A 17,824-nucleotide genomic window follows, 5' to 3' on the forward strand; every position below is an offset into this window, starting at 1 on the left:
GTTTCTTCTAGAGAATGGTAGATGATGAGGGCGACAACGATGTGATAATTCCTGATTCTAGCTAGACATATATATATATATATATATATATATACACACATACATACATATATGAATATGTATATGGACGGGTAACAGATGCGAAAGTGAAATTAATTAATATATCCCCCGCTCAAATAATTATAAATCCTTCTTCGGGAATGAATTGATGAATAATGATCATGTATATATGTATGGCCTTGTCTTTGCTTATTGTAATGTATATTCCTTTAATTCATGGTTTTGATTCCTGATAATTTCTACCTTAAATGCTCTCTCTCTCTCTCTCTGGTCTGTCTCTTTCGGTCCTATTATCTTTGATGCTCAAGTTGACGTGTAAATATTGAATCCATATGCTATTATTCGAATTTTCAGCCCAATATACATCAATAATATTGTTCCGTTGATACATCAAACCTGCATGACTTTGCATTCCCAAGAGGTCACCAATCCTAATAGTATTCTCGCAGAAGTACGTTTAACTACAGAATTACTACATAATGCTTTCTTCCAAGAAAACGTGTTGTTGAGGGTTATAAATTAAAATTATCTATCTATTAACAAGTATGGCACTGAAAAGTCATTCGTTAGTGAGACTTGTAATATGTTTGTTTTCTTACTCTATGTAGTAGTTGATGCATTTATACTTTCTATCACTCTCTTATTTTCTTTTTCTGTGACAGAAAGTTGAAATTTCTTTGTAGTTTCTTAGTTATTTCTCCTACCCTCTCTGTAAGTGTGTGTATGTAATAATCTAAGTTAAGGTAATTAATGAGAATAATCTCTACAAATCTCTTTATAGTATCATATTTGAACTTTCATTGGGCTTCGTTACTTCATTAACATTAGCTTATAATATATAATTGTTGTAATTGTAATATTTTATCTTCACTTTTTTGAAAGGTATTCCTTGGCTTTTGTAAAAAATATTGGAAGTGGCACTGCCTTTACCAAATAAAAGCTACCATACCATATTAAATTATAATTATAATTTATTATTTGAGGCTAGGGTATATATTCAAAAGCAGATTTTATGTAATGAGTGTGTGCAATATCTTTGAGAATTGGAAACATAAGTACTGAATTTTTTATTTTTATTTTTATTTTGTGGCATATGGGCTTCATCAAAGGCAGATTCAGGCCAGGCTTTGACTCATTATTTGGATCCTAACCAGGCCTGGTCCAACATCTGGGTCTGTATTTCAGGGGTCCATAACTCCATGTATACTGTAGAGATATCCAAATGCAACCATCTTTTTTTTTCAGGGAAATGGGAATTTAGGCTCATATTTTTCAGGGACACTTTGATAGGAGTCCAAGGTGTCCAACTACTAGAGGTGGCAAATGAGCCTCAAACCAGTCAACCCGGCCTGGCCCAGCATCACTTCACCGGCTGGGCTAGCGTTCACAGCCCACCCGGCCCGTCTCAATTTTTAAAATTTTCAAAAGCTTTTTTATATTTTAGTAAGGGAATAAGTATCAAATTTTTATTAAAATAAGTTCAGATTTTTATAAAATAAGGTTGGGCCTGTTAGGCCCGGCACTTGAATCCTAACGTGTCAAGCCATGGAATTTGAGGTGCGCGGGATGGGCCAACTCATGCAATAGCACATTTTCCTTCGTATTTTAATTAAAATAAGGCCGGGCTCGTTAGGCCTGACATTTGGGCCCTAACGTGCCGGGTTATGGAATTTGAGACTCGCGGGCCAACTCAGTCCTGCCCGCGAACTTTGACAAGATGAACTGGCCCGGTCCACTTTGGTTGGACTTGGAAGTTACGAGATCTAAATTGGGTTTCTTTTTAGGGTTTACTATCCCTGTTTGGCAGTCCGTTTCAAGCTGGCCGGACGCACTGAGTTACGGTAGAAAGCTCCGTTCAGTGGAGCTCAGGTGTTTGGTGGTCCAGCACGTTGCGGTGCCCCCACTTGCTTTTCCTGGTAACGTGTTTCACGCAACGCAAAAATCACTGTTACTACATGCGTATCACCGTCTTTCAGAAATGACGGAAAGATGTTTCGTTAAATCTCATAGTGGTAGTACACATGGCAGCATTAAATGGTTCTAAAATTTTAATTTTACTTTTATTGTAATCGTGGCATCATAATAATAAAAATTAAAAAGAAGGCATGTCAATTTTTTTTTTTAAAGTTTAACAATATTCAATAAAATGATAGTTGAATCTTATTTTTGGATTGATTTTTTTTATTAAATAAAAATTTATTTATAAACTTTACTAAGTTATAAAGTACAAAACAATTAATTAAATCATTTATTAGAATTTATAATTAAAATTTGACAAATTTCATAATTTATTATCTCTTATCAGCTCACCACAATATATGTTGGATTATCTCACGTAATCAAATTAGGTCAATTATTTTATTTTAGATTAATGTACAATGTAAACGCTAATAAGTGATCTTATATTAATATTATTAGTCATCTAATATAACTGTAATTTAGATACGCCAAACGAACCTCACAACACAGCATCATAGTTTTAAAAGTGATGCGCCAAATAGCTTTTGCGTTCCAACTCACCTCACAACACCACAGTTTTATAATTCACAGCATCGCACAACAGTTGACAGCACTCCCAAACAGACCCATTATCTTGTAGTTAACACCGGATTTATTTCAGTTGGACCTAATTCGAGGTGTAATGGGTATATGCATTGCTTGGTGGAATAATGTTCAAATATGTGTAACTTGATTGTAGCCTTGTGTAGGAGACGTTTTTGTGAAATGAGATGTTTGGTTTTCTTGTGAAGCGCTAAAAGAACATTGATGGATACCCATATAAGTTAGGTTAGTTTGCAACTAAAAAATCGATCTATTAATTGAAATTGACCACCCAATTTATAAGTTCACCAACTCTACACCATCTTGGCCGATGTGCCATCTATTAAAATTATTTTTACTCCACACACATTAACAATATTGTCAATTTTGGATTATCCAATTCTTATGAATACATTAGACCCACACGTCTTTGTATTTTCAAGAGGTCACTCATCTTAATTGTGCTTTTGTAAAAGCGTGTTTAACTATGAAATTACTATAAGACATGGTTCATCTCCTCCAAAAAAACACATTATTGGTGCTAAGGAAAAGAATTGATCCTGGCCGATGTGGTAATTGGTGTCGCAACAAATGTCTAAAATACTCAGTGTTGACCATAAAACTTTCCGACTATCCAATCACACCCTATACTTGTGGTGCATGGCATTCCAGATCAACTCAACAAACGTGGATATACTCTCTTTTTTTGTGCAACGTGGCTTTCCTACATAAATAATTTATTATCCAGACAAATGTGCTCGTCCCTTTCATTTACACCTTTTTAAAATTAGCATTAAAACTATATAACTTTAAAACACGGACCGTGCAAAATTATATATGAATTCTAGTTGTCAATTTCCTTCAACCTTGGTCAAATATTTTAAGTTGTTGACAGTGAAATCCAATTAAAGTTAAATACATATTACATGTGAACAAACAATTGATATTATACTATTTAACCTTATCAGAAAATCAGTGGGTGACATGTCATATCAGAAGAATGCAATTTGGAAATATAAGCTGGCTTGAGTATTTGAATGTCGAAATTAAGCAAAATGATAAAAAGATCTAGCAAATTGCTATCTCAATTATTAAGTTGGACGCACAAAATTCAAATAAATTAATGGACTCCATATATCTATGGATATAAGAATCCCGTATAACTTAACAACTAAAATAACTAAGATATCAACTGTTGAGATAGCTATCATAACTCATTTTAATTACGCAAGGTTGTCTGGGCGAAGACCTGTTGATGCTCTTATCCTATCATTCAAGAATCAAGTCCATGCCTTGTTTGTTTACTAGTGCTCGATGCCATCTGGTTGGCAGTGACCAGGACAGAAATATTTAATTAGAGGAATCCAAAGCCCCATATACCTACTTTCTCCCACAGGGCCACAATTACGTTTCCCACCCAAAACCCCCATTTTACTTTCTCTAGAAAAGTGAGAGAAAGAACAAGAATTTGCAGGGAATTTGGAGGGGAAGGTGGTGGTGGTGGTGTGTGGAAGGAAGGGGAAAGGTTAGCTTGATAAGAAAAATCACAATTTGCTTGCTTGCTGTATGTCAGTGGTGATATACCGCAGTGACAATTACTACGGTGGATACGGTCAGCTTGCTAATCCTTTGCAATGGCCTCAACTCAGGAAAAAGCGACGCCTTCTTTCATTGACAGTACCGACAAGAAGAGCAGCCACACTTCTGCCACTTCTCCTGCCAGTTTGGTTCGAAAGGCAGCAACAGAAGTTTTGCAGAATTGGAACTTTGAGGAGTCGGAAGCCTCTGAGGATTCTATCCGGAAGAGAGCTGCAGTGGCGGCCCTGATCCGTCCTGTCGATCCGCTCTCCGATACTACTAAAACTGCTTCCAATAAAGGTGAAACAAGATAGATAGATATAAACCCTGTTTTATTTGTTTTTCTGTTAGCGTAATCACAGTAGGTTTGATGCTTTTCGCTTCTTCGTGGTTATCAATACACGTAGTTTGCTTAATGAGAAAATAGAGTAGGACTGCAAATAATTGAAAACACTTCACTTTCAGTGATACATTCCAAAGAGAGTGATGTGATTTCCTTTTGGATGTTCAATTTTGAGATCTTATCCATGTGAACAGCGTCTAATTTGCATCTTAGAAAATGTTTGATTTGATTTTTTATTTCATGCCTATTAGTTCCAGTTTTTGACTCCACAAAAATAATTGCTCATTGTTTGCTACCGATTATAAGTTTTTATAGGGCATTTGTTTATCTTTTGGTTATTAATTGATGTAACTTACCTACACAGGAATCCCAATCATGACGAGGGCTCAAACTTGCCATCCTTTGGACCCTTTATCTGCCGCTGAAATTGCTGTGGCAGTGTCTACTGTTAGAGCTGCTGGAGCAACCCCTGAGGTTAATGACCAGTCATCTATTAGCTCAAAATATGCTTGAACAAGACTATTGAGGTTGTCTTTTTGCCTAATTTGGAATATATTTTTCAGGTTAGAGATAGCATGCGTTTTGTTGAGATAGTTTTGGTGGAACCGGATAAGCAGGTTGTTGCATTGGCAGATGCATACTTCTTTCCCCCTTTCCAGCCATCATTACTTCCCAGAACTAAAGGTGGACCTGTTATTCCTACTAAACTGCCTCCGAGGAAAGCAAGACTTGTTGTTTACAGCAAAAGGTCAAACGAGACAAGCATATGGATTGTTGAACTATCTGAAGTTCATGCTGCAACTCGAGGTGGCCACCACAGGGGTAAAGTCGTTTCATCCAAAGTGGTTCCAGATGTTCAGCCTCCCATGGTACTGATTGAATTTTAATCAAAATTTATACAAGGAAGCTTATTCTTGATTGAGATTTCAGTATCAATGTGAGCTCCATGTCAAAATTTATACAAGTTGCATGAATCTCCAAAGAGGTTCTGTTTGTCTTATATGCGTTGATCGTGGAGTTTAGGTTTTGATATGCATGGATCTTCATAGATTCTTTTGGTTTGAATCTCTTTGTTTAATATGCATTGTTTCATATTTCCAACATTATTGTACATCTTCATGTTTTTGTCATCATAGGATGCTACCGAATATGCTGAATGTGAAGCTGTAGTGAAGGACTTTCCTCCATTTCGGGAGGCGATGAAAAAGAGAGGCATTGAAGATATGGATCTTGTGATGGTTGACACGTGGTTAGTTGGTCTCTTGATTCTTTCACGCACGATGCGTACTGAGAATATGCTTCCACTGCATGTCTTGCTCTCCTTTTAATGGCTAGTGGGCCCCTTTTTTACACAGGTGTGTTGGATATCACAGCAATGCGGATGCTCCCAGTCACAGGCTTGCTAAACCGCTTATCTTCTGCAGGACTGAGAGTGACTGCCCCATGGAAAATGGTTATGCTCGTCCCGTAGAAGGGATTCATGTGCTTGTTGATATGCAAAATATGGAGGTGATTGAGTTTGAAGACCGTAAACTTGTTCCCCTTCCACCAGCTGATCCTTTGAGAAATTACACTGCCGGTGAAACTCGAGGAGGTGTGGATCGTAGTGATGTGAAGCCATTACAAATTATTCAGCCAGAGGGTCCAAGTTTTCGTGTTAATGGGCACTTTGTTGAGTGGCAGAAGGTAATTGCTTTTTGTCTGTTGTTTGTGCAACTGCTCTTCATCGACTAAATTAGAGGCTTCAGAATGTTTAATTCCCCGCCTTTCTGTTCGTAGTGGAATTTCCGAATCGGTTTCACTCCCCGGGAGGGTTTAGTTATATATTCTGTCGCATATGTTGACGGCAATCGAGGTCGTAGACCTGTGGCTCACAGATTGAGTTTTGTTGAGATGGTGGTCCCTTATGGAGATCCAAATGACCCACATTATAGGAAGAATGCATTTGATGCAGGGGAAGATGGCTTGGGTAAAAATGCACATTCACTTAAGAAGGTCAGCTTTACCTTTTGTTGTTTCTATTTTTTATTTTTGATTTGTCTACTTCATACACACTGTTTCTAGTGAAAAAGTGGGAAAACAAATTTCACCTTGGTGCTGCAGGGTTGTGATTGTTTGGGCTATATCAAGTACTTCGATGCTCACTTCATAAATTTCACTGGAGGTGTTGAAACTATTGAGAACTGTGTCTGTCTGCATGAAGAGGACCATGGGATTTTATGGAAGCATCAAGATTGGAGGACGGGCTTAGCAGAAGTTAGACGGTCTAGAAGGCTCTCAGTTTCCTTCATCTGCACTGTGGCTAACTATGAATATGGATTTTTCTGGCACTTTTATCAGGTAAGTCAGTGTCAGTCTGATTCTGATTTTCCCCTTTAATAGTTACAAAGCTCTCACTAGCTGCTCTCGTGATGGCTATATTGGGATTGTTTATGAGTGCGAGGAACATTTCCTGTTTTTCATTTGTTAGTAATTTGTTCTACAATCCACAGCAATCGATTCTAGCTCCTTGGGGAAATGATTGTTGAACGAAAGACAACCCCAGTTAAGAAAACAGAACCTAGTAATGCTGACTTTTGGTGCAGGATGGCAAGATGGAAGCTGAGGTCAAACTCACTGGAATACTTAGTCTAGGAGCTCTGCAACCTGGAGAAGTGCGGAAATATGGTACGACAATTGCTCCTGGATTATATGCTCCTGTCCATCAACACTTCTTTGTTGCACGAATGGACATGGCAGTTGATTGTAAGCCTGGTGAAGCATACAATCAGGTAAGTCTACTTCCGGTCAGGGAGTCTTTCTTCCAATTTGTTCAGTTCTAAAGTAGGAAGCCTGTCATGTCTTCATTCTTCATTTCCACGTAAATGAAAATCTTTGCTCAACAATACAATTCTTTGAGACCTCCATTCAGTTAAGCCCTGAATGTTTTATTGTACTACTGAATATCATGGTATATTTTACCTAAAATTCATGTCCTGAAAGATAAAAGCAAATATTGGTTTGCAATCTTGAGTTATTGGAACTTGGAAGGACTTTCTGAATTTCAACTTGAAGAGTAGCATCCCCTTAACTTACCAAAAAAAAAGTAGCATACCCTTTGAACAAAGTAGACCGAATAGATCCACAAATTCAAGCCATGCTCTCAAAGACATCAACTAAATTTAGATAGTAGCCTGGAAAGGTGTAATTATGAAGGGAAATAAGGGTATTTCCAAACTGTGGCAAAGACAATTCTATTTCTGTCTACTGAATATTTTAGTGTACAGTTAAAAACAACTCAAACACACACACATGCTGCCACAAATATTAATTTTTGGTCACTGAAATATTTGTCATGTTTCAACTCAGTCACTCAACGATCAATTGTTTCATTTTAGTCACTCGAAATTTGAAAATTGCTCAGGCAAATTTTGAAAGAATATGGACAGTCAACGCGCTGAAGTGGTTAGTTTACTCTAACAAACTAGATGACAATGTTACAAATTAAATCACTAAAAGAATGAATTTGTTACAATTGCATTTTCCCTTGCTGTATGCCTGTATTATATTAGATCTATCGTGTTGATAATTTTTTTTTGTGATTTATGGTTCGATCAATTTAATCATCATATTGCACTGGATATTAGTGCTTCAATAGGTTTGTTTTTCCTTTTAGTGGTTGGTAAGTCTCCCATAAAAGGTATGCTTCATTGGCCTTGAAGGTCTTTTGAAGGGCTTCTGTGTATCATCGAAAACTTAAAAATGACCTTTTAAATTGCATTATTGCATGGTTAGTTGTGCTCTTGGCATAAACTTTTTAACTACGACAGTTGGTTAGTTTCTCCTGTATATCAATATGCTGTTGTTCATCAACTGAGAAATAGTCTGGGGTCAATCTGTAATATTCCTGTAGGTTGTGGAGGTGAATGTTAAACTTGAAGAACCAGGGAAAGATAATGTTCATAACAATGCATTCTATGCTGAAGAGGAACTTCTCAGATCTGAATTGCAAGCCATGCGTGACTGTAATCCTTTTAGTGCCCGGCATTGGATTGTAAGTTTATACTCACACTCTAATTTTTCAAACAGTTTGTATTTGGTGCTAGAAGGCCTAGATTGTGTATCACCTAAGTGATCGTGCACGTTTTCAAAGATAAGAAAAGAAAAGAAAGGGTGATGGTGCACTGCATGACCAGTGAGGACTGAGGAGAAAGATTGTGGCTCATTGCCGTTAACTGGCAGAGTCAGTTAATTGGTTATTTATCTTTTGGAACGCATTTATAAGCAAATACAGGCGAACATGTGGCCCAATGGTAGAGTTGCAGGGGTGCAATCTAGAGGTCACAGGTTCAATTCCTGAAAATAGTCACTTACATATTATGTGGGGTAGGTCTGTGTACTACACTACTACCTCTCCCCAACCTCGTCCACTGTGGGAGCGTTATGCACGAGAGTTACTTACCTTTACATATTTATAAGCAAATGCAGCATAAATTGGGTTATTTTTATTAAAGTCTGTACTTGCAAATGGACTGTTAGTTTCCCAGTATATGTACTCAAGCAACCAACTCGCCTTCCTATGTGGATGGTATCCTCTGCTTTCCCTAGACATGTTTTTGCTTGGAGGTCTTGGATTTGGGTTAGCAAGGCCACCAAGTAGTGGCTCTAAATATAAAAATCTCTAATTAGTCTGGGGTCTTGTCACTTCTACTCATCTTCTTGCGCTCGCACCAAAGGGGACATAAGGATGTAAGCAGCTGTCAGCTGTGATTGCCAAGAAAAGAGTAGTTTGGCTTCTCAACTTTTCAACTTTATATATACAGTATGATGACTCTTCCAAGAAAGTATGCTACCCTACAATAGTTTCGTGTTTTCGAGTTAACATTAACGGAGAAAAAGAAAAAGAAAGTTAGCAATAACCAGCAACCACCCATGTTCTTGTCTTACTCTTTTACAGTTTAATTAGTTGGTGCCTGATGGCATTAATTTTGTTTTCTGATGCCTGGTACATATAGTACAGAACATCTTATGCTTGATACCCACGTTGGATAGAGATATGGATTGTGCAGTTCTCTCCTTTGCCCATGGATCTGCTATGGGAGTTGCTGAATGTACCTCTATCATATTATTGTTGCTATTCTATCAATACTTTGAATTGCTGGCCTTTTCTTGTGTCTTAGGTGAGAAACACAAGAACTGTCAACCGTACTGGGCAGCTAACAGGTTACAAGCTGGTACCTGGCACTAATTGCTTACCACTAGCTGGTTCAGAGGCGAAATTCTTGAGAAGAGCTGCTTTTCTGAAGCATAACTTTTGGGTTACACCTTATTCATCTGATGAAATGTACCCTGGAGGAGAATTTCCGAATCAAAATCCACGTGTAGGAGAGGGATTGGCCACTTGGGTGAAACAAGATCGATCACTAGAAGAAACTGACATAGTTCTTTGGTATGTCCACTTTGATCCTTTCCCTTTAATATTGAGAATTTTTTTTCTATCTAATGGTTCTCGTTTAGCTGAGGGAATCATTACTCTAATGTTATTGCAAATCCTTTCCCTTTAATATTGAGAATTTTTTTTCCTATCTAATAGTTCTTGTTTAGCTGAGGGAATAATTACTCTAATGTTATTGCAAATTATATATGCATACTACGACACAAGAATGATCTTTTATCTGCATACATTAGGCATGTTGGTCAGTTAAAGCATTTGATGGCGAGCTATGCCTAGAAAATCGAGTGTTTTGTTTTCAAACTTGGCATAGATGTATCAATTCCAGATTTATGTCATAATTTTAGCAGTATGCTAATGTGTGGGAGCCATTAATGTTTTGCAGGTATGTTTTTGGAGTCACACACATTCCCCGACTGGAAGACTGGCCTGTCATGCCGGTGGAACGAATTGGTTTTATGCTTATGGTACTTCCCACAACATAACAACCTAAATCTTCTCTTCTTATATAATATTTACGCATTACTTGTACAAGTTACGTGTTTGTCTCCATGGAAACAATGATAGTCTATTGGTCTGGTCTTAAATTTTTTTCTTGTGTGTGTTTGATTTGCAGCCGCATGGGTTCTTTAACCGCTCCCCAGCAGTGGATGTCCCACCGTGTGCAAGCGATATGGATCTCAAAGATGCCGGAATTGTGTCAAAGCCAATCCAGAATGGACTACTTGCTAAGATTTGAATGTCATTTGCAACGGTTACAAACTTTTGATTTCAAGTTTGTCAAATAATCAAGAAGCCATTATCCCAGTTCTTGGCTTTTAATTTATCTAATATGAATAAAGTATCATTTGTGAGAGCAAAGATTGTATTGTGTGATGTAATTTATTTGTAATCCCATGAAAATGGTATGCGTGCAACAGAACTTTTGCTTCAATAGGATTATTTGATGCTGTTATTGGGTTTTAAGTTCCTCTTGAAATTGATTTGGTTTCACTCTTCCAAAATAATAATCTATGTAGGTTGATTTGGTTGATATAACTATCATAGATTCATAAAATATGTTATCTAATCTAGATTAAAATTGAGTTAGTCGGTGGTGGTGGAAATAGGTATTCTCTGCTCACCCACCTGTGTGGCTGTGTCGGTTCTGGGTACGGGTAAGGTCATTCGAGCTTTTCTCACCAAAAACAGAGAGCAGACATATGACTATAACTATCAACCTGTGTCGATTTCAGGTACGGGTAAGGTCATTCGAGCTTTTCCCACCAAAAACAGAGAGCTGACCTATGACTAACTATTTACGTGAAATTCCTGGAAGTGATATATGTAGCTCCTCCACACGCGCCGTCAAACTCTGTCATCTATCTATCAAGGTATAAACAATTGCCCAGAAAGCTCAGAATCATAGACAGACAAACAAACATGCGAGCAAGGAATGAACCAAGACTTGCACTCAGGTTATAGACAATGGCTGCGACCAAGAAATTCATAAATCAGACATGGGTGCGACCAAGAACACACAAGCCATGTGAAAGATTACATTTGTTATATTCAGAATAAAAACTAAGCATGCCTTAAGACCTTCATTTGAAACAGCACAATTGGGCAACAGGGCGTCTATTGGATTTTCTAGTGATTCATCATTTAACCCAGCTGGATTTCCTCTTACCATGTATTTGAACCTTTCAATGGCAAACCATTCTGATCCACCCTCCATGATGCTCTAAGAAGAGCAGTCTCAATACCCCGCCATCTCGCACATTCACAATCATGCCAACCCATTGCACCAAGGAATATGCTCAAAAAATAATGAACTGCTCTTCAACACCCAAATCTTCTGCAGCAGCTACAATAATCACTCAAAATCTCTATTTGTCCCGAGGATTTTATAATTTATCTCATTCGACTGCAAGGGAAGATTATATTCAACTGTCCCTTGAGCTTTCACTTCGATACAATTGATTTTTCTCAAGCTTTCAGCTTGACCAACAAAGGTCAGGAAGTTACAGTAAGTAACAATTGTCAATGGACATGCCTGTATGCAAAGAGCATAAGCAGCAAATGGATCGAACTTCCATATGTGGCAAGGTATAGGGTGCTCACATCAATCATAGCCTAGTTCTTCATTCATGTGATGGCATGTTCAGGGTGGATAATCTCACTAACTTAAAAAGTAACTGAGAAAAAAAAGCCCTTCACCGATTCAGATTTTTTGCTTTCCACAAGAACAATGCAGATTCTCTTGCAGAATACAAACCAGGCATTTGACTGAAAGGAAAACTTCTCTTCATTTTTCACACCAATAGTGTAACTCACGTACAAAGGACATCAAACGACTACAAAAGGTTAAACCACATTTTCTCCTGCTCATCCAGACAGGCAAAAAGCTCAATCAGCCATCTCCACTAGCAGTTGATGAGTGAACATAAAGGCGATTAATTTTCTACCAACTCCTCTTCAAGCTATTAACACTTCACGCAGATGTCCAATTTATCTGCCCTCGTTACAACAAGCTACAAACATTGTCGATAGAGTAGGTTGCATTAGTTATACAAGGGTTATAACAAGTCACAATGACTGCCAATAGAGTATAAAGCTGCACGGTGCCATTATGATCTTTCCATTTTAATCCTTAAAGCGCTGTAATTCTTAAGAAGATTCTAAATTTCTAATGCTAAGAAAATTTTCTAATTCTTCATAAGCCTAGAAGAAAAGCATCTGGTGCCATTAGGAGATGAAAAGACTTTCAAAAATCAACTCAGAGTTTCAGACACATTATCACAGTTTAAAATTCTATCAATATTCCAGGCCAAACGAGGCCACAAAACTTGAAGAGAACATAAATTGGTGTTTGAATCATAGTTTTCATAACCATACCATGCATACGGTGTCACTGAAGGGTCGAGATTCAACCGGTACGATAAAGGTTGAACCGCAAGTTATAATACACAATAAATTATTATATATTTAGTTATATAATATATAGTATATACTACCTATATACAATATGGCTCAAAAATAAAAAATAATGATAATTATGATGTGTTCGGGGAACAGCTTATGTTAAAAATACGATATAATTTTAAATAGAAGTGATAGGGATCTCAATTACCCTAATAAAGGATGTGTCACTCTCTCATTTAATCACCAAGTTTTGTGGGCCCCTATACTTACATCAATCAAAGGATAAGATTCACTACTGGGATGATTGAGATCTCTTTTACTGGGATCCCTAACATTTAAGTGAAATTTTTTTTATTATCATGATAGTTTAATAAAATTCAGAAAGTCAATAGTCAAATACTAGTAACAGATGGTATATAGATGTGTCGAATTATGATATCTTATTATTAATGAATATTTTCTGAAAAAAATTGAAAAACCAAAATACATTTTGTAAGGTGAAAAATGAATCTCATTCTTCTCTCACCTTATCTCGTGATCTGTACAACTCATCTTCTCTCTTCCCCAACTTTCTCTCTGCCAAAGCCCGCCATGATCTCATCCTCCTCATCGTTGGTTCTTCATTTTCCTTTTACCCAAAATTTTTCCTCTCGTTATGCATTACACCTTAAAAACTCCATCATCAAGACATCAACCCTATTTTTATTTAGATCTCTCGAACCAAATTTTATCTCTCGTTTATGTCCTCGTTATGCATTACACCTTAAAAACTCCATCATCAAGACATCAACCCTATTTTTATTTAGATCTCTCGAACCAAATTTTATCTCTCGTTTATGTCCTCCACCAAAATCAAAAACTCAAACACCTTTCTCCTTCTGGGTGTCTCACAGATCGGCCAAGGATAGTGTGGACGTTGTCACAAGCCGCCGTCAATAGTCTCTAATCACCAATCAGCTGGTCTTTTAACAAACCGCTGGTTCAACCTATTTTCCCCAGGTTTGATGCTTGGTAGAATATTAGCAAAAAACCGGCTGTACCGCCGGTTCATGGTTTGCCAGTTTGACCGGCAGTATGGTCCAGTTCTGGAAACTATGGTTTGAATACAGCACTACTAAAGGAAAGACGGCCAAATAAAATGTAATTACGCATCAAAAATCCTTAAATTGCATGAATTGCCACACCAGCTTGGATTAAGAGAATTCAGATATGTTAAACAAGAAATTAGGAGAAGGATTACAAACCATCATTAATATATGTCATCGACAAGAAGGCAAAGCATGCCAACTGTCAGCAAGAAACATGGCACGATCGCGTGAAGCTGCCGACAGTTGCTGAAGAATTATGTTCTCAACATTAACTGCTGCTGATTCGCCACCCCGGGAAGCAAGTTCCAGATATACTACTGCAGTCATCAACTCTCCTTCCTGCCCAAATATTGTTTTCATCAGCACATCCATTAGATTTAAACAACCCAAAATACATAAGAAGTCATTTTGTTGAGAGACAGAGAGACACTCCAATCATATCACATATTGATGTGACCGGCTCTGTTTACTCCTAATTCATCTTGCACACTCCATTGCCATTGAGCACAAAATTTAATTGATTTGAGAAGCCTCTCTCTAAAAAGTCCTAAGTCCTAACACATGTTAATTATATATATATATGGATCCAATTTTCCACATGACTATATAGGAATCATGTCTATTTAGTCTGCCTCAGGAAGTCTTACTCTATATAATAAGGATAGTAGAGGTTCACATACTGAAAATAGACAAAGACCATGTTCAAATTGAGCTTTAGTGTGCCCACGATCAGCTGCCCTCTTCATCCATTTCCTCGCTAGTCGATGACTGCGGCCCAAACCTTCCCCGACTTCATAGCACAAAGCAATATTGTACATGGCACGTGTATACCCACCTTCAGCAGCTTTTAAATACCATCTAGCCTGTATCAAAGATAAACTTATCAAGAGAAGGGTTATGGTGAGATGAGATAAAGAAGAAACTAAGTGGCTAACACATGAAATATGCGACCTCGGAAAACAGAAACAGGACTCTGAAACACGGTTAATACTAAGCATTACCAAAGTGCAAATGAGAAAATATTGAATACTGGACCCTAAAATAACTCTTAACCGAGAAGTAAAGCCACAAAAACATTAAAAATCTACAAGACGTTACCGCTTCTTGTAGATTAAGATCCACTCCAGAGCCTTGATGCAGACAAAGTGCAAGCTGGTATTGAGCTCGAACATGGCCAGCAACAGAAGCTAGATACAACCATTTTATAGCTTCTTTCGGGTTTGGAGGTTGACCTGCAGACATTTAATAAACGTACATAATTAATAATGAAGGATAAAAAAGGCTCAATCTCCATTAAATTCTCTCCCCAGCTTTACCCTATATGGTTCTCATAGATCAAATATTGCATAATCTTTCTTCTTCTTTTTTAAAAAATACTATTATGTCATTACCAGAGGAACAACTCAGGTGCTCCAATCAAGGACATGAACATCAAATAAATTCATCAAACTTAAATTTCCAATAAGAAGTAGGGACAAGCAAACCATCAGTCCATCAACTACAACACTTATCCAATAGAGGCATCATATTACTGTTTTCAGCAACATGCTGCCATTTCTGAATACTCAATTCTTCTTGATGAGAAATGTGTGTGTAAGAATATTGCCACAATTACTTATTACTTTAGATTATTCATTGGTCTAAACTTTTCTTCAGTTTTGTTCAGATTTTGGGTCTAAGTTAAGAATTTGGTATTGTCAGTAAATGATCTTTTACTGACATAAATAGTAATACCATGAAAAGCCCTAAATCTTCTCCTTCTATACCTTAAATCAACGGTGTCAAATTCTCCATAGCAGCGCATGCAAATTACTATATTTCACAGGTAGCCTAACTATCACCAATTGAAACGAGAGCCGGGATTCATATGCATGTGCACCACATTTTTTATGGAATTCGTAAAAAAAATACAATACCTTGCAAGTAAGAAATTCCCAAATTGCACTGTCCAGCTGGATCGCCAAGCTCAGCAGCTCTTCGATACAAGGCAGCAGCCTCCTCTCGCTTCCCCGATTCCCAGTACATGAGGCCCGCATCAACCATGGCTAGCGTGGAGCCACGTGCGGCGCCTTTCAAGAAAGATTCCAGAGCCTTCTCCGTGTTGGGCCGCACGCCACCTTTCCCATGCTTGAACCGCTTCCCCCACCTCAGCAGCACCATAGCCTCCCGTAAAGGACAGAGCGCGTCCCTCCACGACCTGCACACCAACGACGCCGCTTGCAGGTCAGGAAGCGTGAACGATGCCGCGATCTTCGTTAATAAGTCGAATGGGAGAGCGGAGAAATCTCGATCTTCCGATATCGACGATGTCAAGAAGAAATTGTTTGTGGTCGTCTTAATCGGAACTTTAGATTTGTGTCGACTGGAGCGGTGCTCCTGTTTTACACTGTTGTATCTCCAACACGGAAGAGCTGACAACCGAGAGCCGTCTGATCTATTCGGCAATGTTGGCTGCCTCATCTTGGTGACCCTTCCAGTGGTTACACAGTGCGCGTGATAGAGAATGAAACTGAAACTGAAAGCAAAGCAAGGGAGACGATTGTTTTTACAGAAAAAGTTTTGGTCCACAGAAAGCGTTGATTGAGAGTTGAGACCGCAGAGTCCTGCAGAGTCCGCAACCGACAGTGACAGCCCCAAGGCCGCCAACCCAATACAGAAATGTGGCCGACTGGGTAAGAAGAGTGTTGGGCTCAATTGTACCTACAAGGCTTATATGGGCCCATTAGGCCTTTCTTTGGCCTTCTCGAACAATATCCCTTCCTTTTGAAATTTGTCCTCTTTTGTGATCGACATTCCAAGTTCTAGCTCAAGGGTTTTTTGGAAAAGTAGCAATTTTTAAAACTCCATTTTGAAAACTAACTTACTTTTTTAAAAACATGAAATCTAACACTTTTTTTAAAGGAATTGTCTCAAATACCCTTATTCCACATGGTTTCATTCAAAAATCTTTTCCCCTCTTCCTACGACATCACTTTTCAGTTCGTTCTTCTTTCTCTTCGTTCTTCTTTCACTTCGACCTTGTTAATCTAAGATTTTTGTCTCATTCGACCGCCCCTCTGCACCTGATTATTCATGGGTATGTTTTATTTAATTTTGTATTTGTGATTCGGGTTTCGAGTATTCATTCGAGCAGTTTACGATACTTTGTGTGTTATGTTCCAGTATTTCATATTTGTTGTTTCGAGTATTTTGTTTTATCTGTTCAAGTATTTTGTTGTATCTATTCGAATATTTCGTTTTATTGTTCTAGTATTTCAGATTTTTTGTTCGAGTATTTTGTTTTATATGTTCGAGTATTTAAGTTTTCTAACTTTGACCGTCCGTAACTTTTGATCCGCTCTTGCGTTTCCTTACTATAATATATTTCCAAGTACTGATTTTCAAGACCTAAAAGTCAATAAGGGATTCACCCCAGTTGAGATTCGGAAAGAGATCGAAAAGGCTTCGTTTTGAATTATCTGTTAGAGTAATTGTAATTATTTGTTCGAGTAATTGTAATTATCTGTTCGAGTATTTCAGATTTGTTGTTTGAGTATTTCAGATTTGTTGTTTGAGTATTTCGTTTTATTGTTCGAGTATTTTGTTTTATATGTTTGAGTATTTTAATCTTTCAACTTTGACCATCTGTAACTTTTGATCCGCTCTTGTGTTTCCTTATTATAATATGTTTCCAAGGACAGATTTTGAAGACCTAAAATTTAATAAGGGATTCACCCCATTTGAGATTCGGAAAGAGATCAAAAAGGCTTCGTTTTGAATTATTTGTTAGAGTAATTGTAATTATCTGTTTGAGTATTTCAAATTTGTTGTTCGAGTATTTCATTTTATTGTTCAAGTATTTCAGATTTGTTGTTCGAGTATTTTGTTTTATATGTTCGA

General features: G+C 37.6%; 2 protein-coding genes across 2 annotated transcripts; one reads left to right on the forward strand and one right to left on the reverse strand.

Moving 5' to 3' along the window:
* The first annotated feature begins 3,984 nt into the window (after positions 1–3,984).
* Positions 3,985–10,919, forward strand: LOC120000045 (copper methylamine oxidase-like). The gene is made up of 12 exons (XM_038847915.1): positions 3,985–4,479; positions 4,887–4,996; positions 5,086–5,391; positions 5,659–5,771; positions 5,878–6,208; positions 6,302–6,517; positions 6,626–6,862; positions 7,108–7,293; positions 8,415–8,555; positions 9,682–9,950; positions 10,339–10,420; positions 10,570–10,919. Exons 1-12 carry the CDS (start codon positions 4,236–4,238, stop codon positions 10,690–10,692), a joined length of 2,358 nt encoding a protein of 785 aa, XP_038703843.1. The 5' UTR covers positions 3,985–4,235; the 3' UTR covers positions 10,693–10,919.
* Positions 10,920–12,135: 1,216 nt separating this feature from the next.
* On the reverse strand, positions 12,136–16,545 carry LOC119999391 (F-box protein At1g70590). Its single transcript, XM_038846917.1, has 5 exons — positions 15,862–16,545; positions 15,044–15,177; positions 14,626–14,808; positions 14,102–14,284; positions 12,136–12,466 (listed from the first exon to the last, which is right to left on the reverse strand). The coding sequence occupies exons 1-4, from the start codon at positions 16,403–16,405 to the stop codon at positions 14,117–14,119; spliced, it is 1,029 nt and encodes a 342-aa protein (XP_038702845.1). The 5' UTR covers positions 16,406–16,545; the 3' UTR covers positions 12,136–12,466; positions 14,102–14,116.
* Between the last annotated feature and the right edge of the window lie 1,279 nt (positions 16,546–17,824).

Source organism: Tripterygium wilfordii, chromosome 6 (assembly GCF_013401445.1).
Source record: "Tripterygium wilfordii isolate XIE 37 chromosome 6, ASM1340144v1, whole genome shotgun sequence".
Lineage (NCBI taxonomy): Eukaryota > Viridiplantae > Streptophyta > Magnoliopsida > Celastrales > Celastraceae > Tripterygium > Tripterygium wilfordii.

Excerpts from the sequence above, each read along its gene's own strand:
- LOC120000045 (XM_038847915.1), top strand. The coding sequence starts at position 4,236 with ATGGCCTCAACTCAGGAAAAAGCGACGCCTTCTTTCATTGACAGTACC. Across the intron at positions 6,518-6,625 it reads ATGCACATTCACTTAAGAAG|GGTTGTGATTGTTTGGGCTA; the intron begins GTCAGCTTTACC and ends TTGGTGCTGCAG. Across the intron at positions 9,951-10,338 it reads GAAACTGACATAGTTCTTTG|GTATGTTTTTGGAGTCACAC; the intron begins GTATGTCCACTT and ends AATGTTTTGCAG.
- LOC119999391 (XM_038846917.1), bottom strand. The coding sequence starts at position 16,405 with ATGAGGCAGCCAACATTGCCGAATAGATCAGACGGCTCTCGGTTGTCA. Across the intron at positions 15,178-15,861 it reads GGGAATTTCTTACTTGCAAG|GTCAACCTCCAAACCCGAAA; the intron begins GTATTGTATTTT and ends AAATGTCTGCAG. Across the intron at positions 14,285-14,625 it reads ATGGTCTTTGTCTATTTTCA|GAAGGAGAGTTGATGACTGC; the intron begins GTATGTGAACCT and ends ATATTTGGGCAG.